The sequence below is a fragment of the Rana temporaria genome, chromosome 4, assembly GCF_905171775.1.
Source record: "Rana temporaria chromosome 4, aRanTem1.1, whole genome shotgun sequence".
Taxonomy (NCBI): domain Eukaryota; kingdom Metazoa; phylum Chordata; class Amphibia; order Anura; family Ranidae; genus Rana; species Rana temporaria.
The window spans coordinates 213,300,096-213,324,407 of record NC_053492.1 but is presented as its reverse complement, the minus strand read 5'-3'; the positions used below and the strand labels follow the sequence as shown (position 1 = coordinate 213,324,407).

General features: G+C 42.2%; 1 protein-coding gene across 2 annotated transcripts in view; it reads right to left on the bottom strand.

Annotated features, from left to right (window-relative positions):
- Nucleotides 1-24,312, bottom strand: part of MCPH1 (microcephalin 1) — a 427,349-nt gene that overhangs the window by 369,627 nt on the left and 33,410 nt on the right. For both annotated transcript variants that reach the window (XM_040349814.1, XM_040349813.1), the window contains exon 5: nt 10,291-10,405. In XM_040349814.1, the coding sequence (XP_040205748.1) occupies nt 10,291-10,405 (115 nt within the window). The remainder of the gene's footprint in view (nt 1-10,290; nt 10,406-24,312) is intronic.

Here is a 24,312-nt window from a genome sequence, read left to right as displayed (position 1 = left end):
CCTACCTACTCGAATGCCCATGTTCTCTGCAATACGTGGGCCGTACCACTAGAAAATTACGAGTAAGGGTTAATGAACACGTGGCAAACATTAAAAATGGGTTCCCGAATCACAGTGTGTCTAGGCATTTTTTACAGTTTCATAATAAGGACCCCAGCAAATTAACATTTATTGGTATAGACAAAATAACCAGTAATTGGAGAGGAACTAACATGACTCAGGCAGTTTCACAGAATGAGACTATGTGGATCCACCGTTTGCGAACGATGCACCCGCAAGGCCTCAACATCGAATTGGACCTGAACTGCTTTTTAACGAATTATTAACATTAAAACTGAGTCTTCTATATTTTATACAATAACCTTGTTTTAAACTCATTTATTTTTAATTCCAAATTTTATTTAATTTTTATCTTATTCCTATGTTTTCAACCTAGCAAGTTGTCTTGATATAGGGATACTAAGATTAGATGGCATTTATTAATTACCCCATATTCAATAGGGGATATACAGTTTTGGGAATAAATCTATGTCCGTCCATATGGAGAATAGACAGTTTCAGGTTTCAGAATCAATTTGTTTTATCTCTATATTATTAATCATTTTTATCTTTATTGTAATCTTAATATATGTAATGTGTCATTCATAGTTATTTTAATCTTGTAACTTGTGAACACTTTTGGCCATGCTATAGTGTATCATCAGCTTTGTTACCTGCGATTTGTATTTAGAGAGATCTATCTCATTGAATGCTGGAGGTGTATTGCATTACCGCCATACAGCACACTGTGGCATTGAACCCGCTACTGAGGCTATCACACGCCCACTCCCTCCTCCCACATCATTGACGGACATATAAATTTACATCACTAGCGTGGTTGGGCACGCCTCCTGAAGACGATCTTTCCGAAACGTACGTCGGGGCGGCACCCAACCACGCAATTGTACGCTCCAGTACCTTGTCACTTCCTGCATTGCTGGCTCCACACTGCTGCGGCCGTGGAACGCACGCTCCGGGGATCCGGACATCTCGCAGCTCACAGCACACAGGATCTTCTTTAGTTGATCTCATATCACTACAGCCTCAGTGCCGGGTCCAAGGCACTCACAAAGTAAGCGGCCACTTGGCTCCCTAAAATTTATGTTTTTATACCATATTAAAACGAATTACGCTATGTTTTGCCACCATTTATTTTCCATGCACATATCCGAGAATCCATGACTGTTTCCAACACTGCTGTCAGGACGTATCCCATTCATATACAGGTGATCCTGTCAAAGCCTTAATTGTCCTCCCTTTTTGATACCAAAATTGGGGGCAATTCCATCTGGTAAGGAGCCTGCCTATTCATTCACATTGGGTGTTTTGACAAAATCACGGTGAAGGTGGATCATTTTGATTGAAAACACGATACTTCTTTCAATTAAGAAATCACTTATGGGAATTCAATTTTCCAGCTTTAAAAACGTCATCACTGGACTTTTTTACTTTTTTTCTTTTGATTGTGGACTCATATTTGTTTATCACCATTTTTGATTATCACTACAATATCAATAATATCCAGGGACTGGATATACTGATCCACTATAATACTTTGTTTCTTTTTGATGTCTAGTATTCATATTTAGTTTTAAATATTGTTTAATACTATTATTACATTTATTTAGCGCACCTTATTTTTACACATAACTGCATAATCTTTGATTATTTTGGGTAGCAGCTTACTTTTAGTTTAACACTTTTGGCGCGTAGTATTTCCATTCCTGCCACATATTGTGCCAACAAAAAAAGGCTGCATCCTCCTGCCGTCTTATGTTCACTTGATAGGATTTAGTGAACGTAAGCACAAACGACCAAGTTGCAGGTCTGGCAAATCTGAGTCATAAAGGCTTGGTAATGCACCCCGCATGAAGTGCTTACTATCCTGGTAGGGTGTACCCCAAAAAGAAACAGGGGGAAGCCCTCTCTATAAACCACAAGCCTGAATAATAACCTGATGAATCAACATTTTACAATAGTTGATTTAGACGCTGCCTGCCCCTTGCTGGGGCCTCCTGGTAGCGCACCAACATCAACGTCTTCCGTATCCGAGCAGCCGCTTCAGATAGGTCTTGACCTCTAATAGCCGATCTGAACACTGCCCGCCCCATCTAGGGGCTTTCTGGCAACAAAACGTTAGGTTTCTATATCTGAAGCCTTCAGATAGATCTTTAACTGCTCTTATCTTTATTAAGAGAAAGCAATAACCTCTCCTTCCGCGGATCAAGGTCCTGAAAAAAAAGGAAAAGGAAGGCAATAATATCTTAATTCAAGTGAACACTGGATCCTTCTAGCCAATAAGGTTGGATGAGTATTTAACATCACCCTTCTTGTACAAATAATTAAGTATGGCTCTATACAAAGAAAGTTGCCAATACTCTCTTGCGGAGGCAGCCGCAACCAAGAACACCAATTCCCTCTTTAGAAGGATAAAGGGAAATATTTATGGTGCATCAGCCCAAGGTGCTGACTCTGTAAGCCAGCATACTGGATCCAATCCTCCGAGCACAAGGGCGCCTTAACTGGCGGACTTATACCTGTCACCCCTTGTATAACGGCCCAGATCAAGAGTGTGCCGAGATCGGACCCTTGATGGAACCTAAGGCCAGCTCCATCTCTTTTCCAATGTAGAAAGGTAAGAATTTTACCTAGGACCTACTACCAAGGATTCCACCCCTTGGTTTCACACCAGGAATATGGGCCTTCCATATCCTAGGATATCTGGTCCTGGAGGCCAGCTGTCCTGTATGAATCAAGGTAACTGCCGCTGATTCTGTACGCCCCGATCCTCAAGAATGCAGGCTATAACAGCCAGACCATTAATACACATGTATGCAAGACAGGATGTAACCCTGCAAAGCAGGCCTGGACAAGCTGTAAGGGACCCTGGGTCCTCTACGATCAGTTCTGCTGTCCCTGCGCAGTAAGGTTGTATGGGCTATGCTGGAGCAATTAAGCCAGCTTCCGTTCTCTTCTGATGTAGCATGGAAGCCACGAAGGTTGCGGCCCTGGGGGGAGATAACACATAAACCAGCGACAACTGGGCCCCCAGGGTCACTAAAAAATCTGTCCCGCATGCGGGTGGATCCTTTGGCCTTGACACAAAGTTGTTCAATCTCTTGTTGAACCTGGACGTCAACACCCTTTATGTGCAGGGTAACGTTTCTGTGACATTTGGTCAGAAAAAAGTCGGGGTGTAGAGGCCAATCTCCCGGACCCGATTGTTGATGGCTCCAGCGAATCGCCTGCCAATCTAGCATTCCATGAAATGACAATTGACAATAGGCAAGGCACAAGCTCTTCTCTGGTAACCAAAGTAAACCACTAGAGAGGCATAGTCAGATTGTATTCAGACAGAGCAACCCTGTAACCTAAACGTTCAGGTCCTTAAGCCGGATGCTCCATCCGTAGCTCTAGAAAGCTAGCAGATAAGGCTCCCTAGGAGCTTGACCACCTTCCCTGTGCCGTGGTCTCTTCCAGGCCTGGATTCTATCCCTAGAGGCCAGTCCTCGCAACCTGCTCCCAGGTAACGGGTATGAAGGATATTCCCTTCTGCCAATCATTCAGTTAAGAACCCTAAACTGAAATTCCAGCATATCCCTGGGACAAGACTCCTAGGATAATGCTAAGTTAGGATTCACTCGTTCCAGGCCGACAGAGCAAAGTTTATATCAGCCTTGAATAAAACTGAGCATAGGGAACTGTGTTTGAATAAAGACAGCATATTCCCTCTAGACTGGGATCCCAACCCAGGAGTTCCAGATAATTAATCATGCTGGACTCCCCTAGGCCCAGCCATGCTACTGACTGATCTGTCAGCACGGGTTTGCCTCGGAATGACATTACTGCTATACCCTGGGCCTTTAGCCCTGCTAGAGGCGGGCCCTAGCAGCCTTGTAAATAAACACACATGCAAATAGCTCCCCCTATGTGCATGTGGCAACCTTTAAAGCCATATGCCTCTATGGAAGCGTGTGTTCATAGAAGCGTGAGTTCATAAGAATATGTTTTCCGCAAACACACAAAAAAAGGGGGCGTGCTGTATACACGCATACATATAGCATGTAAGCTATGAACAAGCATCCTGCAAGCAAGTATGCGCCTATGTAAGGCCAAGGAATCCTGTATAATTAAGGAAACCTAATTATAATGCCTCCTAAGTCAAACTCTAGGCAAACATGCATTCTTATGCGATTCAGCAAATTTTCATGCGATCCAACATCTATGCATCTTAAGCACTCCTGTGCGGACAAGAACCCTTGTGCGATCCAGCAATTTTTTTTTTTTTTTTGCAATTAAGCCTTTTAATGCGATTTTTGGCATTTTTGCGGACACAACCTCTCTGTGTGACCAAATATGCCTGAGTAATCCAGGACTCGGGTAATCAGATAACCATGTGTGAACCCGCATCTTTATGCACTCCAGCATCTTTATGCGATTTCAGACCTTTTTGTGGAAAAAGGCCTCTCTGTGTAACCAAATATCCTTGGGTAATCAAGGATTGTGGTTTGTCAGGTAAACCTGTGTGATTCCGCATTTCTATGCACTCCAGCATCTTTATGCGATTTTAGGCATTCCTGTGGAAACACGCCTCTCTGTGTGACCAAATACCCTTGGGTAATCAAGGATTTGGGTTATCAGGTAACCATGTGTGATCCCGCATCTTTATGCGATTTCAGGCACTCCTGTATAAAAAACAAGCCTCTCCGTACGACCAAATATCCTTGGATAATCAAGGACTCGGGTTATCAGATAACCATGTGTGATGTCGCATCCTTAAGCCCTTAAGCATTTCCATGCGATTTTAGACATGCCTATGGAAACAAGTCTCTCTGTGTGACCTAAATAACCTTGGGTAATCAAGGACCTGGTTTATCAGGTAACCATGTGTGATCCCGCATCTTTATGCACTTAAGCATCTTTATGCGATTTTAGGCATTCCTGTGGAAACAAGCCTCTCTGTGTGACCTAAATAACCTTGGGTAATCAAGGACCTGGGTTATCAAGTAACCATGTGAGATCCCGCATCTTTATGCACTTAAGCATTTTTATGCGATTTTAGGCAGTTTCCTGTGATTAAACACCCTTATGTGAACATATAAAATCATACGAACAAAATAACATGTCTCTTTATGTGATCAACAATAAAACATGCTTTGTTACCGGTTTTTACCCCACATGCATTTTGAACATTCCAAACTCATGTACTTCATGCAAACATGTGGACTGTAAAGAGGCAGTTACGCTCTGCAGATGTGCGTCTCCGCAAACCTGCAACGTTAGCCATGTGCACAGCAGAAAATGTGCACCCCCCCTGTTGTGCATTCGGTTAGCCTGAAGCCAACACCAGGATGAGGACTTTAAAGAGACAGAGGCTCTGGCCGTCTAGGCTAAGTGAAGTTATATGCAGCTTGGATCTCTGAAAAGACTGCAGCTGCAACCAGAGCTTTTGGGGCTTCTGATAGTTTTCTCCTCATTAACACCTGTTATCTGTTCACTGACAGTGAACCTTCATCCTCAGGTCTTTCAATCCCTTGTTTGAGGATTTAGAGCAGGGAAATGGACACACCCTGTTTTCTGCTTGTGAGGCTGCTGTGAATATAGCAGTTAACCTCTTATAGACCTATACATGCAATGCAACAAAACATATGCAGAGTGCTGCAATGTTGGGGGAGGCTCACGCCTGACAGGGCTGATAGCTAATTATGTGAGCTATCTTAAGTCTCTACAGGGGAGGATAGTATCATGCAAGCATGATAAAAAGGGCCACCAGATTTAGGTGGCGATACCCCTTCCTACCCCTGAACCCTCTTTTACGGGGAGACAAAAGAGTCCTAAGCAAAAAGCAGAGGAACTTTAACCCTGGTGCATCAACAGCTGAACTTAGTCTAGCAAATAATGCTTGCTAACATAGCTAGATGCCGAGTAGGTGTCTTAAATGAATCTGTATCCAATTTCCACAAGGTGCTTACGTGCTCAAGCTACCGTGTCCCCCTGGCTTCTCTGACGTCTGGGCCTTTTGAAGGGGCTGCCCTGCGTCTGCACCATGAGCCGGCGCACGTGCGCCAGCGGCAACCACATCGTCCCCCCGCCTTCAAAGCGCGCCCCTCTCACGCACGCGCGCGTAGGGAAATGGTGGAGGCGGGGGGAGAGGGAGATCCCCCAAGGAGCCGTAGAGACTACGAGGGACCCCCCCCATCGTGGCAGAGCCTGAAGCGGAGGCAGTAAGCCGCACCCTAGATCAGCTAACCTTGAGCTTCTGTTTCTGGAAAGCATGGCAAGCGAAAAACCCGGCATGTCCTCTTAGGGCCCTTCGTGGAAAACAGATAAGACATACTCATGTAGGGGTACCAACCTCCTGAATGGGAGATCTATGGGTATTACAGCCATCCTGTCTCAACAGACATAGTGGTTTCTTTGCCAAGGCACACATGCATTATAGGCAAGACCCAATAGCCCCTTCAGCGGAGGACTAGGACCCACTAGGGGAGGTATATGGGTGCCAGAGCCATCCTGTCTCAAAAGACTTTGTGGTTAAGTTGCCCATGCATAGAAGCATAAAATAGGCGAGACCCATAATCCCCAATGGAGAACCCACTGTCAGACCAAGTCCCGTAGGTACCTCCGCTTACCTTTCCACGCTGCAGGGTATTGCAAAGCAAGAGGCCCAGCCTTCACCCCTCAACGCGGGCTTCGTCTCAGACCTTCAGGGACTGGGGTCCATAGCAGGTCACCTCTCCCCTGGACCTATATAGCACCCTGGCAACAGAAAAAATATTTGGTCTTTGACATCGACCAATGTACTGGAACCCAGGGTCCAGCTCTCAGAGAGAAGCATTATAGGCAAAACCTCGTTCTTCGTACCGAGGCCCGGGTACCGTCCACTTTGGCTATGAAGCACCTTGGACGGATCCGGATTTTATGGAGGCTTTTTACATCCAGCATGGATCCCTCCAGTGGAGCTCCTCAGAGCACATGTTAATTCGTGACCAACACCTTAGACACTGGTGAAAAAACTGAGGTGCTCCCAGTATGGGAGGGGTTATATAGGGAGGGAACTTCCTGTTCTAATTGATTACACCAGTGTCCAGCACCTGATGGTGGAATATAACCCAGATAGTAATGATTAAGACTCTGTGTCCCGTGATGTACGATAAAGAAATGTGTATGGCCAACTTTATTTTAAGGCAGTGGAGCACATTCACTTACTCATCTCTATATGTAAAATCCAGGCAAGAGAATAATTTATCTGTCTTTAACCTATAATACCAGTGCTCCTTTCACAAAATTTAGAACATGTGTGTGTATCTGACAACAAATTTTATGAGTGTTACACGGTTTGCTATTATTATACACTCACTGGCCAGTTTATTAGGTATACCTGTTCAATTGCTTGGTAACAAATTTTTAATCAGCCAACCACATGGCAGCAACTCAATGCATTTAAACATCAAGACGTGGTGAAGATGACTTGATGAAGTTCAAACCAAGCATCAAAATGGGGACGAAAGAGGAGTGAAGTGTCTTTGAACGTGGCATGGTTGTTGGTGCCAGACAGGCTGGTTTGAGTATTTTCAAAACTGGTCTACTGGGATTTTCACGCACAACCATCTCTAGGGTTCGAAAAAGAGAAATTATCTAGTGAGTGGCAGCTGTGTGGACAAAAACACCTTGTTGATGTCAGAGGAGAATGGGCAGACTGGTTTGAGATGATAGAAAGACAACAGTAACTCAAATAACCACTCGTTACAACCAAGTTATGCAGAATGCCGTCTCCGAAACTCAAAAGACATCTAACCTTGAAGCAGATGGGTAGCAGAAGAAAAAGAAGACCACACTGAGCGCCACATCTGTCAACCAAGAACAGAAAACTAAGGCTACAGGTCACACAGGCTCACCAAAATTGGACAATAGAAGATTGGAAAAACGTTGCCTTGTCCGAGGAGTCTCGATTTCAGCTGTGATATTCAGATGGTAGGGTCAGAATTTGGGGTAAACAACATAAAAGCATGGATCCATCTTGCCTTGTATCAACGGTTCAGGCTGGTGGTGTAATGGTGTGGGGGATATTTTGTTGGTACACTTTGGGCCCTTTTGGTACCATTTGAGCATCATTTAAACGCCACAGCCTGCCTGAGTATTGTTGCTGACCATGTTCATCCCTTTATGACTACAGTGTACCCCATCTTCTGATGGCTCCTTCCAGCAGGATAATGGCACCATGTCACAAAGCTCAAATCATCTCAAAGTGGTTTCTTGAAAATGACAATGAGGTTATTGTACTCCAATGGGCTGCACAGTCACCAGATCTCAATCCAATAGTGTACCCTTTGGGATGTGGGGGGCTGTCTGGTGAAGGCTGATGACTGGGATTGCACTTTTTACTTGCATGAAAAGAGGTTTCACCTGGGTGTAGATTTGTTTCAACAATATTACACCATACAAGTTTTTTCTGTTTTCCGATATCATTTAGATTTTAGTTACATCATCATTATCCAGAGTATTACCATCAAGAATAAAAGGGGAAAGATACAGCACATTTCCTATGATACTAATGCGAGCCTGCTGCACTTAAAGCGGGAGTTCAACCATTTTTTTTTTTTTTTTCCCTTAGCTTCCTGCTCGTTCGGTCTAGGGGAATCGGCTATTTGTATTAAAATATGATCCGTACTTACCCGTTTTCGAGATGCATCTTCTTCCGTCGCTTCCGGGTATGGTTCTTCGGGAGCGGGCGTTCCTTCTTGATTGACAGTCTTCCGAGAGGCTTCCGACGGTCGCATCCATCGCGTCACTCGTAGCCGAAAGAAGCCGAACGTCGGTGCAGCTCTATACTGCGCCTGCGCACCGACGTTCGGCTTCTTTCGGAAAATCGTGACGCGATGGATGCGACCGTCGGAAGCCTTTTGGAAGACTGTCAATCAAGAAGGAACGCCCATTCCCGCAGCCCATACCCGGAAGCGACGGAGAGGATGCATCTCGTAAACAGGTAAGTAATGCTCATATTTTAAAACAAATAGCCGATTCCCCTAGTAAAAACGAGCAGGAATCTAAGGCTAAAAAATGCCCTCTAAGGGTGAACCACCGCTTTAATTGTGTAACCATTCATTTAGGTAAACCTCCATTCACATCAGTGGCTGAATAGTTTTTGGCATTAAGTCAGACCATAAGATATTTTTTATATTGCAATTGGACATACTTAAGAATAGCATGGAAAAAGTTGAGGAACTCATTAGTATTTCCCAAGAAAGAATTACTAAATTCTATGCAACCTGGTCTAACTGGTCATCCTTCAAGGTCTCAACACTACAAATCTATTATAAAATAAAGCTATAGAGTGGAATAGATATTGAAATATTTCAGGACTTCTGATTTTTTTTTCTTTCCCTCCCCCCCTCCCCCTCCTTTCCCCACTCCTCCCCCCCCTTCACAAATTTGCTTGACCAAGCACATATATTCTCTCATCTCAGTTCTAAAATGAAGGCAGTTTTGCTACATGTATGCCTATATGAAACTTATTATTTGCAACCTCTTTATGATTGTTCATTTTTTTTTTTTATGTATACAATCCTTCACTGTTATTATGCTTCTGTTAATATACGATGTATTATGCTTTATTATTCACCCAATAAAGACTTTGTGAAAAGAAAATTCAAAAACACTAATCCTACTTTTGGATTGCCCTGAGATGTATTACCTAAAAAATAAAAAATAAACACCAATAATAATAATAATTTTTGTCTCCCGTTTTCAGAATGTTCTCTAGATGGTATTTGTACTGTCCATTGCCTTTTTAAACAATATTTTTATGAAATTTTCATTGTAGTATTATTTCCTATAAATTAACTTTTCATTAAATTAATAAAATCTTAATAATAGAAATTGATTAAAGGGTTTGCAAACGTCTAAAGTTTAAGACACACAAGTTTACTACTGGAGGTTGGTGCACATATAAAAAAAAAAAAAAAAAAAGGGGGAGACATGCATTTTCAGTATGAACAAATCTCCCTTCCTGAATTGTGTCTTCTAGTATACGCTTTATATCCATGTAAAGACCATGCCAGTTTGGACCTCATTGGACCACTGTACTGTTTTTATTTCCTTTAATTGAGACATCTTGTTTGGTTAAAAAAATAAATAAAAATTCTTTGATTTCTAACGGAAAATCTAAAAAGGTTCCTTCCTGCCATACCTTTTAACTTATCAATATGTATTGCAGTTTCTTAAAAGTAAGTCTGAAATTAGTGTACTAACCAAGAGATGCCTTTTTCACTTCAAGCTCCTTCAGCATTTTGTCAAATTTTCTTGCAAGACGACGGTCATTTTCAGGCGTTTTTATAACCAAGTCCTTGGGCTGCATACACTTCCGCTGTAAAAGGAAGCACAACAAAAATAGCTGTTTAAATATGGACATAATACATTTTCTAAATAGACCACAGAGTAGTGCATGATGGCTTACTGAAACTCTTTGTAGTGCAAGACCGATTTTAAAGATAATCCGACCATGCTAAAATGCAGAAAAAAATCAAATTCCTATGGGGGGGTAAAAAAAATAGATATGATGCACCGACTCCAGCCTCAGTCCACACTCCTTATGAAAGTCCCCAACACTTTTGAATGACCTTTTCCTGACAATCCTCTCCAGGCTGCGCTCATCCCTGCTGCTTGTGCACCTTTTTCTTCCACATGAGCTGTAAGCCATAATCATCACAATTATGACAAATCACGTCTTGAACTATCTTGCTTTGCATGTAATGAGTCTATCTCATATATTAGTTTCACCTTCTAAGTTGCATTAGTGAAATAAATGAACTTTTGCACAATATTCAAATTTTTGGAGTTTCACCTGTATATAAAAAGATTATCTTCCCTCCATTTCTGTACTGTAGTGAGTGACATTTTGTTCCTTCTGCGAAAGTCCAGGAAAAGCAGAGCAGCCCAAATGACAATCAAATACAGTACAGGAGCAGGTCCCCCCCCCCCCGTATGTGTCATTCAGGGTAGCCCCCCCAGATACCTGTCTAAGCACCACTGAGGAAACAGATATCAGAAACCAGGGAAACCTAGAGACAGGGAGTTCCGCTACTGGTGGAACAGTCCACTTCTGAAGGAGGGATTCCACAAAGGGTACCGTACAGCAAGTGTCTTTGGAAACACAAAGACTTTGGACACACTCCGTCCTCATGGGAGATGTTGTCAAAATAAGAGGGAGAAGGGAACGCCCTCGCTGCTAAAGACGGCTTATCCAAACGGGTCCCGGCCCTCCCCCATTTTGAAAAGGTTCCCGCACAGAAATAATAAGAGTGACAGGGGTGCCATACACAAAGCTATACACCTGAGCGCTACCCCAAAAACCCAGGAGGGGGGGAGACCACGGGTAACGCTCCCAGACAGATCCTCCTCGCTACCGAAGTGGGGGGGGGCCCACGGCCATGGTGACACTTACTCAGACAGCAGTAGCCTGGTCATATGTGCCCCTGCAAGGCGGTCCAGGATGGAGCTTGTCATGGCCAACCTAGTAAGTAGCTGAGGTCTGCACGCGCTCGCTGGCCAGACTGGAGGGACCCTCTAGATCTATATTATCCAGTCTGTCGCCCAGCCCGTCAGTTGATTGTAGATCTCACCAGAAAAAAAATCCAGGGAAAAAGAAAATAACCAAAAAAAAAAATCCCAGGACTAGAGATCCCAGCAGGGAACTAGATCATTACTCCTGACTAGGCAGGAAAAAAAAAACTAAATACCTAGAGCAGGGAGGGGGTTATATACTGGATGAGGAAAGCCCATGGGCGAAGCCAGGTGTTTTTTTTTTGTTTGTTCTGCCTTGTCCTACTCCTAATAGAGGCGATATAACCCAATAGTTCTGAATTAAGGTGGCTGTGTCTGTCAATGAACGAAAGAGAAACACAATTTTTCAAATTTTTTCTGTCTTTTATTTGTAGAGTAAAAAATAAAAATAAAATTCAGTGGTGATAGAGCTTTCTTTTGGCGGTATTCTATTTGTGTGTACTTTATTATTATTTTTTATAAAAATGTCATATGGGTACAGTGTAGCATGACCGAGTAATTGTCATTGAAAGCACTGAAAGTTGGCCTGAGCAGGAAGGAGGTGAAAGTACCCAGTATTGAGGTGGTTAAAGAATAACTCCACTTTTGAGAAAAAAAAAAAGGATTTTAACAAACTTTGTTACAGATTCCTACCTATTGTTATTCTGAAAAATCCATGTGGTGTTTGTCCCATTAAAAGTGACTCGAAAGTGAGGAAAATTGCAGGGTCTGCGTCCCTTTTAACGCGATTTTCTATTGGGAGTATCTCACCAAAAATTATTTTATTTTTTTTGCAGGGGATGCCAAAAATCATAATTGTATTCAGCAGGAAATTATGTTTTCAGGTAGCTATATTACATTTTACAGAAAATTAGCTGCAGATTGAAAAGGAAAGGCAAATCATTTTTAATAACATTCAATTACAATAGGACTTGTGTCACAATTGTATATGCTATATTTTTTTTATTTGACATTTGTTTTTCCCAATGAAAGTGGAGTTAATCTTTAAGTAAATTATAACCATACTTCTATATACAGAAGAGATTTACACAGAACTTATTTTTTTTTTCTTTTTTAATGAAGATTCATAGAATATATTCTTTAAATTTCTAAACCAAAACTCAAATAATCCTATTATCTTAGGCTACTGCCCACATCGACACATTTCTACACCGCCTTTTAATGGCTCAGAGTAAAAAAAAAAAACATCATAGCACTTTGTCTTAGAAAAACTATCTTTTATTAAAAGTATTAAAAACACTCACATTTCACTGTGCACTACAGAATAATCACAATTAATTCTATCCCCTCAATAATAAACAGGCATTCAGCCATTCCAGGGTTTGACAAATTTTCTTGGAATCTAGGAGCCAGCTAAAAACAAGTTAGGAGCCAGAAACGCACCCCGTCCCGCCGAGCTTGCGCACAGAAGCGAATGCATAAGTGAGTAGCGCCCGCATATGAAATCGGTGTTTAAACCACACATGTGAGGTATTGCCGCGATTGGTAGAGCAAGAGAAATAATTCTAGCCCTAGACCTCCTCTGTAACTCAAAACATGCAACCTGTAGAATTTTTTAAACGTCGACTATGGAGATTTTTAAGGGTAAAAATATGTCGCCATTCCACGAGCAAACGCAATTTTGAAGCATGACATGTTTGGTATCAATTTACTCTGTGTAACATTATCTTTCATAATATAAAAAAAAAATTGGGCTAACTTTACTGTTGTCTTATTTTTTTATTAAAAAAGTTTACTTTTCCCCAAAAAAGTGCGCTTGTAAGACCGCTGCACAAATACGGTGCCACAAGATGGCGCCAGATCACAGACGTAAGCATAGGCCTGCAAAAGGCTGCAAAGCCACGGCCTCAATTACCGGCCGGGAGCGGCCCAAAGCGATCGCAGGGCGGGGGAGCAAACAGAGACAAAGGATGGGGTATCCTGTGTCTCTGTGCGCCCCCACCTCCCCCACCGCGACATTGTGTCGGGCCGCGCCGGTCGGTAATTGAGGCCGCGGCTTAGCGGCCTTCTGCAGGCCTATGCTTCCTTCCCCAGGCGCCAGGTCGCTAACTCTAGTCGCAATTGCGACCTGGCGACCAGATTTTGTCGAACCCTGAGCTATTCCACTCTAGGTTTTCTGCCTGACCTCCTGGTTCTGATGGCACCGACTCCGCCCTACCCTCTACATCACGATCACGTGACTTCTTCAGGAGACAGACAACTGGCCAGTTTTAGGTCTACTCCAATGAACACCACACTATAAACAAATAGTAATATATTATAAAATATATACTATACAATCATGGTCAAAAATATTGGCACCCCTGCATTTGCGTCAGATAATGCACCACTTCGCCCAGAAAATTGTTGGGATTACAAATGTTTAGGCATTCTCATGTTTGTTTCTTTCATTTGTATTGGTGTGACACAAAGAAGTGGAGAAACAAAAAGCCAAATCATTCCACGCAAAACTCCAAAAATGGACTGGACAAAAAGTTTTACACCACTCTACCGGAATTTTGGACCACTCTTCTTTCACCAACTGCTCCAGGTCTCTTGGATTGGAAGGGTTCCTTTATATATATAATTTGATGTGCAATTGTCACTTATTTTAAAGATGATTGTATATAGTTTTGCCTATTTGTCAGCATGCAATAAAATAATTTCAAATTTTATGTATTTATTCATGTTTATATTTATGTATGTTCAGAATTACCGTAATTGGTATTCACACTGGGTGTTTATACAGTGCATAATATAAGCTGTGCTGCACATTGTTAATAAGATATTCTTTAAATTTGGTCACAATAAGCGGTTCTCAGCATGGATTTCTGTGACTTTATACAATTTATTGATATATATTTACTTTAGAATATTAATATATTTTTTGTATGTTTGGTATGGGAATTGCATTAACTACTAGCCCGTTTGATAGTAAAGTTTTCTCAAAGTACCTAATTATTTTATATGAGTAATCATTACAGCTGTGCAACTTTTTTAAAACATTAGGTATAGGAGTATATAAAAGTAATTTTTCTTTATAAATAGGTTTTTATTGCTCCATTACGGAGATTCACACTGTCTAATGGTCTTGACCATCAGGGTCACCAAAAATGAAAGTTAAGGTTCATTTAAGTTCTGAGTTGCCACCAGAGCAGGAATAGAGAGGAAATCTTTCAATGGGGACACCTGTTCCTGTGGCAATTGCCTAAGAGGCAATTTCCCTCAAAACTGGAAAGAGATTCTCTTACTTCCTATGAAATCTGAAGGGCAGGAAGCGAATGACACACAGATGTCAAGTTAGATTCACCAGTACTTGTTTCCAGAAGACTTTCAGGACAGCACCTGAGAGAACATATTTCTATCTATAATTCCAAGGAAACACTACAGCTCAATTCTTTGAGAGGAGGACCCCCTACACAGCTTGTCAGTTGAGGAAGAGTACCTAGAATAATGCTGAAAAACAGAGAACATATACAACATACAGTATTGTGCAAAGTTCTAGGCAGGTGTTAAGAAAAAAAATGGAATGATGGATTATCTTCTGCCTGTATTCCTCAGCATTGAGGACACCATTGATCCTGACCAAATCTCCAACCCAATTTGCAGAAATGCACCCCAAACTTGCATTGAACCTCCACCATGCTTCCCTGTTGCCTGCAGACACTTATTATTGTACCGATCACCAGCCCTTTGATGAACAAACTGCCTCCTGCTCCAACCAAATAGTTCAAATTTTTACTCATCAGTCCAGAGCACCTGCAGTATTTTTGATATTTTGATAAACTGGCTCTGTAACTCTAAACTGGTAACCTGTAAAAAAAAATGACATCGACTATGGATTTTTAAAACTGCAGTCTGCTCAATTAATTAATGCAGTCTGCTCAATTAATTAATTTCCCCTCTAACCACTTTTTAACTGTGGACAGCTGAAGCTGCTGCCTGTTCTTTTCCTGGATTTACACAGAGGCACACCTCCAGACCAGGGTATCAATTTATTCAGCATAACATCTTCTTTCACATTATACAAACAAATTGGGCCAACTACTGCTTTGTTTTTTAATTTCCTGCAAAAGGGTTGGAAAACCGTTGCGCAAATGCTGTGTGACATAAAAAGTTGCAGTGACCGCCATTTTATTACATAGGGTGTCTGCAAAAAAACATATATAATGTTTGGGGTTTCTGAGTAATTTTCTAGCAAAATAAATATTTTTACATGTAGAAGAGAAGTGCCAGAATAGGCCCGGTATGGAAGTGGTTAAGCGGAGGACCCCCTACGTAGCTTGTCAATTGAGGAAGAGTACCTCCCAGCCATACAGAAAAACATAGAGAACAACATATACACTAACATACAGTATTGTGGCGACAGGTGTTAAGGAATGCTTTAAAAAAAATATATATTGTAATTGTCTATTTTTATCCATATACAAAATGCGAAGTGGGCGCACAGAAGAATTTTTTTTATCAAATCAATATTTGGTGTGACTACTCTTTTGGCTTTAAACCAGCAATAATTCTTCTAGGTACACTTGCACACAGTATTTTTTAGGAATTTGGCAGGTAGATCCCAAACATTTTGGAGAGCCAACCACAGATCTTCTGTGGATGTTGGCTGTCTCCCATCCTTCTGTCTCTTTATGTAATCCTAGACAGACTTGATGTTAATTTTGATATGCAGGCCAAACCATCACTTCCAGGGCTCCTTGTTCCTTATGCTAAAGATAATTCTTGGCTGTATGTTTGGGGTTGTTGTTCTCCTGTAGAACAAATTTGGGGCCTATCGCATGCCTCCCAAATGGTTTAGCATGGTGGATAAGTATCTACCTGTATTTATCAGCATTGAGGACTTCGTTGATCGGGCAACGTTGAGGACCAAAGACACAGTGGTCGGCCAAGGAAACCTAATGCAGCAGGTGAAAGATGCATCATGCTTACTTCCCTTCGATCGGAAGCAGTGCCATCAGCACAGAAACCAGTGGGACCCAGGTACACCCATTTAAGTCTGACTGAAAGTGGTATTGATGAAGAATTGTGGCCCTAAAGCTATACCTCTGACAAGAAAACAAGGTTAAGCAACTCAAAAATTTTTGACTAAAATTTAGTTTATTAAATTTTTCTTATAACAAAAAGAAAAAAATATAGATTTTTTTTCAAAAATGTCGCTCTATTTATGTATATAGCGCAAAAAATAAAAAAATCGCAGAGGTGATCAAATACCATCAAAAGAAAGCTCTATTTGTGGGAAGAAAAGGACGCAAATTTTGTTTGGGAGCCACGTCGCACGACCGCGCAGTTGTCTGTTAAAGTGACGCAGTGCCGAATTGTAAAAACGCCTCTGGGCTTTTAGCAGCATATTGGTCCGGTCCTTAAGTGGTTAAGGGAAATAACCAAAAAATACACACCAATGTGCAAAGCGGAAAGGTACACAAGAATAAAATACGATTCAAGAGCCCTTAAGCAGATTTTTCAACCACTGAGGAAAATGCAAAGCATATACAACAACTCATAAGCAAGAAGGATACGTGGAACAGTCTGCTAACCCTGAAATCAATTGTGCATATTGCCACTACTGCTGATACTCCTTCTGCTCGCCTTTAAAGCTGGTTCTGTATCACCAATTAGGGATTGACCAATACGATACCGATATTTCAGCCACCTATCCTGCCGATAGCCAATATTGTTTGAACATTATTTTTTATACTGTAATTTTACATTTATTTCGTTTTTTTATCGCAGTTATTGCTGTCACAAGTAATGCAAACATCCCTTGTGATAGTTATAGGCAGTGACAGGTACTCTTTAAAGGAGAGATCGGGGGTCTATAAGACCCCAAACCCCTCCTCTGTAGTTCAAAGTATTTAAAACGTCAAGAGCAGCCTTTTTGAATACTTTATTTTTTTAAACTGGCACCTTTAAGATGCCAGTAATCCGGGAAGTGATGTCGTGACCCTCTCAACCCTATTAAAGGGGTTGTAAAGTTTCGTTTTTTATTTCCTAATTATGTTCCTTTAGGCTAGTGCATTGTTGGTTCACTTACCCTTTCCTTACGATTTCTCTTCTAAATGTTTTTTTTCTTTGTCTGAATTTCTCGCTTCCTGTTTCTCCTCAGTAAGCTTGCCCCCATTATCTGAGCTGTTCTGGCTGGGGGTTGGTCAGCCAGAACAGCTTACTGAGGAGGAATCGGAAGTGAGAAATTCAGACAAAGAAAAAAATAGGATTTTTGTGCTCACCGTAAAATCCTTTTCTCTGACAATCATGGACGGACACAGCTCCAAATAATCTTGACAGTAGGGTTATGTTCCGTCTATCAGGAGAGGACTAGGCAGACATGTTAAATGGTTAAAAAACATGTAAAATAGCAAAGCCGAACAGCACTATCCAGGGGGCGGGCCCTCTGGTCATAACCCCTCACCCTGCAGTCACCAGCTCAGTTCATCTAAAAGCAGTACAAACTTAAAAATGAGGGGTGGGTGCTGTGTCCGTCCATGAACTTCAGAGAAAAGGATTTTACGGTGAGTACAAAAATCGTATTTTCTCTTTCGTATATGGACAGACAGCTCCAAATAATCTTGACAGTAGGGACGTCCCCCAAGCAGTGAAAAAACGAGGGGTGGGCACAGCAAGCAAACCAACTTCCACCCAAAAACAAACAGTGCTACTCAACGGAGGAGTTACAACCCTAAACAGCCACCTGCAAAACTTTGCAGACGAAGCAAGCATCTGCAGATGCATGTACATCAACCTTGTAAAATTTAGTGAAGGTGTGAACTGACGACCAGGTCGCCGCCTTGCACACCTGCGAGACAGACGCTTGATGTTGAAAGGCCCAGGAAGCACCTATCGCTCTGGTTGGAATGCACCGTGACAGGAAAGGGAGGCGCCCGCCCCTGTAGGGCATAGGCCTGAATCACGATCTGTCTGATCCACCGAGAAATGGTGGCCGACGAGACCGCCAGACCCTTCTTTGGACCAGTCACTGATACAAACAGTGAGACTGACCTCCGGAATGGAGCCGTAGCAAAGCGATATACTCGCAGAGCTCGGACAACATCATAGGACTGTAGAGCAACCTCTTTTGGATGCGACGGTCGGGACACAGGGATAGAAACACTATGTCCTCAATAAGATTAAAGGCCGAAACAACTTTTGGAAGAAAAGAAGGCTGCGGGCGTAGCACCGCCTTATCCTTGTGGAGGATCAAATAGGGGGACTTGCAAGACAGTCAGAATTGCAACAGTATTCGGCCGTTAGCGGTGCGGTTTTACCCCCGTTGGCGTCTGAAAAAGGCTATAGTCGCGGTTTCCTATTGCTTTCAATGGGAAGAAGCGGTGGAGGAGCGGTAAACACACCACTCATTCACCGCTTCAAAGCTGCGGCTAGCAGGACTTTTGGAGCGGTCCAGCTAGTGCACTGCTCCAGTGTGAAAGCCAGAGGGCTTTCACACTGGAGAAACAGCAGCAGATGTTTCAGTTCGGTTTTCAGGTGCTGATTTTAGCGCAATAGCGCCTGCAAACCGCCCCAGTGTGAAAGGGGCCTAAAGCTCCCTTTTTAATATCAAACAAGGAACATCAGCTAAGATCTAAGAGAGCCCCCTGATCCATCTTGCTCTTTGATTGGACTTTGCGAAATTCATTGAGAAGACTTTGTTAAGTATTTGCACTTTTAACCACTTAACAAACGCCGCATGTAAATAAACGTCGGCAGAATGGCACGTACAGGCAGATGGACGTGTTGGTACGTCCCTGCCTAGACGTAGGTCGGGGGTCTGATCAGGACCCCCCCGGTACATGCGGAGGTCGGTAAGCCTCTGGGAGCGATCCGGGATGAGGGGGCGGCTGTTCGTTTCTGGCCACCCCCTCGCGATCGCTCCCAGCCAGCCAATCTGCTTCCGCCGAAGGACTTCCTCTGCCTGTGTAATGTAAACACAGGCAGGAGGAAGTGATGTCATCTCTCCTCTCGGCGGTATTTTCGTTCGGCGAGAGGAGACATCACAAAGTGAGTTGCACCAACAGCACACAGCACACTTAACCCCCCCTAGTCACCCCCCCAGCCCCCTGTCAGTGTCACTGATCATTTATTTACCGATTTGTCACACTGCATTTAGAGTCAGTGTGACAGTTAAAAGTTGCAGGGCAGTTAGTCTTAGGCCTCCTTAGGTCCAGTGTAGCCCCCTACCCCCCCCTAATAAAGTTTTAACCCCTTGATCACCGCCCTAGTTAACCCTTTCACCCCCTATTGCCAGCGTCACTAAGCGATCGGTTTTCTGATCGCTATATTAGTGTCACTGGTGCTGCTATGTAGCAATTTTTTTACCCCCATACATTTTCTAAATAAAGGTTTTAACCCCTGATTGCCCCTAGAGTTAACCCTTTCACCAGTGATCACCGTATAAGTGTTACTGGTGACGCTGGTTAGCCAGTTAGTTATTTAGGTTCGCCGCCAGGTTTTTATAAAGCGTCAGGTACCCCCATATATTACCTAATAAATGTTTTAACCCCCTGATTGCCCCCTAATTAACCCTTTCACCAGTGATCACCGTATAAGTGTTATGGTTGACGCTGGTTAGTTAATTTTCTGTTTATAGCATCAGGGCACCTGCCGTATATAACCCAATAAAAGTTTAACCCCCTGATCGCCCGTCGGGCGATATCAATTAAATTTTAGCATCAGTTAGGGTCTGCGTCGCCCCAGGTTAGTGCCAGTAATGCTTACACCCAAGCGCAAAACATACACCCCCCTTAGTGGTATAGTATTTGAACGGATCGATACCTGATCTGATCAGATCTATACTAGCGTACCCAGCAGTTTAGGGTTCCCAAAAACGCATTGTTGGCAGAATCAGCCCAGATACCCGCTAGCACCTGCGGTTTTCCCCTCCGCCCAGACCAGCCAAACCCAACCAACCCAAGTGCAGTATCGATCGATCCCTGTCACAAAACACAACACACATAACTGCAGCGTTTGCAGAGACAGGCCTGATCCCTGCGATCACTAACAGTTTTTTTTGGAAGCGTTTTCTAAGTAAAAAATAAAAACACAAAGAAAATATTAAATAAAAAAAACTAAAATAGTTGTCGTTTTATTGTTCTCTCCCTCTATTGTTCTGCTCTTTTTTACTGTAATCTATTCTGCAAAGTTTTATTGTTTCTATGTTTTTTCATGCTTTCTTTTCAGGTATGTAATTTACTTTACTGTTTTCAGGTACGCCATTCAGCTGTTGCGCGGACTTATTTATCTTGACAGCAACAGCGTTTGCTCCCACGATATATAAAGCCGTGACTCCAGTGCTGTAGGAGCATGGTGGCATTAGGGACAGAGGAGCGATTTTGCTCCTAATGCCGCGTACATACGGTCGAAACTCCAACGGAGGTTTTCCCGTGGAAAAGTCCGACCGTGTGTACGCGGCATAACTTTTTTGCGGGAGGATGCCCCCATGCTTCGGCATACATGCCCCATGGTGCATGTATGCCCATCATTAGAAATGGGTGGATGAAGGGAGGTATTCTAATGGTGGGCATACCCACCTATCAATCTTTTTTTCGTTCAGCCAACAGGCTGCATGAAAAAAACAAAAAAACAAACAAAAGGATTACAATACATGTCCAACAAGAACCATCAACATACTGGTATGTTGCTGAACTTTGAATGGTTATACCAGAATGATGCCTGCGGGTTTAGGCATCATCTTGGTATTATTCTTTTCAGCCAGCGGTCGGCATTCATGTAAAAGCAGTCCTAGCGGCTAATTAGCCTCTAGACTGCTTTTACATGGTGTGGTCAGATGCTTTGAGGGCAGAGGAAAGATCTAGGGTCTAATTGACCCCATTTAAAAATTTTTTTTAAAAAGGAGTACCTGTCACTAACTATTGCTATCAACAGGGATATTTACATTCCCTGAGATAACAATAAAAATGGTAAAAAATAAATAAAATGGAAGGAACAGTTTACAAATAAAATAAAAAGAGCTAAATAAAAAGCACCCCTGTCCCCCCCTGCTCTTGCGCAAAGGCGAACGCAAGCATCGGTCTGGAGTCATATGTAAACAGCAATTGTACCATGCATGTGAGGTATCACCGCGAAGGGCAGATCGAGGGCAGTAATTTTAGCAGTAGACCTCCTCTGTAAATCTAATGTGGTAACCTGTAAAGGCTTTTAAAAATGTATGTAGTTTGTCGCCACTGCGCGTTTGTGCGCAATTTTAAAGAATGTCGTGTTTGGTATCCATGTACTCAGCCTAAGATCATCTTTTTTAATTCATCAATAATTTGGGCAATATAGTGTGTTTTTAGTGCTTTAAAATAAAAAAAAAAACTTGTATTTTTTCCCAAAAAAAATGCGTTTGAAAAATCGCTGTGCAAATACTGTGTGGGAAAAAAAATGCAACACCCACCATTTTATTCTGTAGGGCCTTTGCTTTAAAAAAAATATGTAATGTTTGGGGGTTCAAATTAACTTTCTTGCAAAAAAAAAAATATATGTTTTTATGTAAACAGTGTCAGAAAGGGCTTTGTCTTTAGAAGTGGTTAGAAGAGTGGGTGATGTATGACATAAGCTTCTAAATGTTGTGCATAAAATGCCAGGACAATTCAAAACCCCCCCCAAACGACCCCATTTTGGAAAGTAGACACCCCAAGCTATTTGCTGAGAGGCATTTCGAGTCCATGGAACATTTTATATTTTGACACAAGTTGCGGGAAAAATTAATATATATTTTTTTTTTGCGCAAAGTTGTCACTAAATGATATATTGCTCAAACATGCCATGGGCATATGTGGAATTACACCCCAAAATACATTCTGCTGCTTCTCCTGAGTACGGGAATACCACATGTGTGAGACTTTTTGGGAGCCTAGCCGCATACGGGACCCCAAAAACCAATCACCGCCTTCAGGCTTTCTAAGGGTGTAAATTTTTGATTTCACTCCTCACTACCTATCACAGTTTCGGAGGCCATGGAATGCCCAGATGGCACAACCCCCCCCCCCCAAAATGACCCCATTTTGGAAAGTAGACACCCCAAGCTGTTTGCTGAGAGGTATGGTGAGTATTTTCCAGATCTCGCTTCTTGTCACAAAGTTTTGAAAATGGATAAAAGAAAAAAAAATAGATTATTTTCTTTCTTCATTTTTAAAAACAAATGAGAGTTGTAAAATACTCACTATGCCTCTCGGCAAATATCTTGGGGTGTCTACTTTCCAAAATGGGGTCATTTGGGGGGGGGGGTTTGTGTTATTTTGTCATTTTATGGCCTTCGAAACTGTAATAGGTGGTGAGGAGTGAAATCAGAAATTTGCACCCTTTGAAATGCTGAAGGCGGTGCTCGGTTTTTGGGGCCCCATACGCGGCTAGGCTCCCAAAAAGTCCCACACAAGTGGTATCCCCGTACTCAGGAGAAGCAGCAGAATGTATTTTGGGGTGCAATTCCACATATAACCATGGCATGTGTGAGCAATATATCATTTAGTGACAACTTTTTGTAAAAAAATTTTTTTTTTTTTTGTCATTATTCCATCACTTGGGACTAAAAAAATAAAATATTCAATGGACTCAACATGCCTCTCAGCAGTTTCCTTGGGGTGTCTACTTTCCAAAATGGGGTCATTTGGGGGGGAAGGGTTAGTACTGCCCTGCCATTTTAGCACCTCAAGAATTGAGATAGGCAGTCATAAATTAAAAGCTGTGTAAATTCCAGAAAATGTACCCTAGTTTGTAGACGCTATAACTTTTGCGAAAACCAATAAATATACGCTTATTGCGATTTTTTTTACTAAAGACATGTGGCTGAATACATTTTGGCCTAAATGTTTGACTAAAATTTAGTTTATTCGACTTTTATTATAACAAAAATATATGTTTTTATGTAAACAAACAGTGTCAGAAAGGGCTTTGTCTTTAGAAGTGGTTAGAAGAGTGGGTGATGTGTGACATAAGCTTCTAAATGTTGTGCATAAAATGCCAGGACAATTCAAAATCCCCCCAAATGACCCCATTTTGGAAAGTAGACACCCCAAGCTATTTGCTGAGAGGCATGTCGAGTCCATGGAATATTTTATATTTTGACACAAGTTACGGGAAATTTTTTTGCGCAAAGTTATCACTAAATGATATATTGCTCAAACATGCCATGGGCATATGTGGAATTACACCCCAAAACACATTCTGCTGCTTCTCCTGAGTACGGGGGTACCACATGTGTGAGACTTACGGGACCCCAAAAACCAATCACCGCCTTCAGGCTTTCTAAGGGTGTAAATTTTTGATTTCACTCCTCACTACCTATCACAGTTTCGGAGGCCATGGAATGCCCAGATGGCACAACCCCCCCCCCCAATGACCCCATTTTGGAAAGTAGACACCCCAAGCTATTTGCTGAGAGGTATGGTGAGTATTTTGCAGATCTCGCTTTTTGTCACAAAGTTTTGAAAATGGATAAAAGAAAAAAAAAATACATTTTTATTTTCCTTTCTTCATTTTTAAAAACAAATGAGAGTTATAAAATGCTCACTATGCCTCTCAGCAAATAGCTTGGGGTGTCTACTTTCCAAAATGGGGTCATTTGGGGGGGTTTTGTGCTATTTTGGCATTTTATGGTCTTCGAAACTGTGATAGGTAGTGAGGAGTGAAATCAAAAATTTGCGCCCTTAGAAATGCTGAAGGCGGTGCTTGGTTTTTGGGGCCCCATACGCGGCTAGGCTCCCTAAAAGTCCCACACATGTGGTATCCCCGTACTCA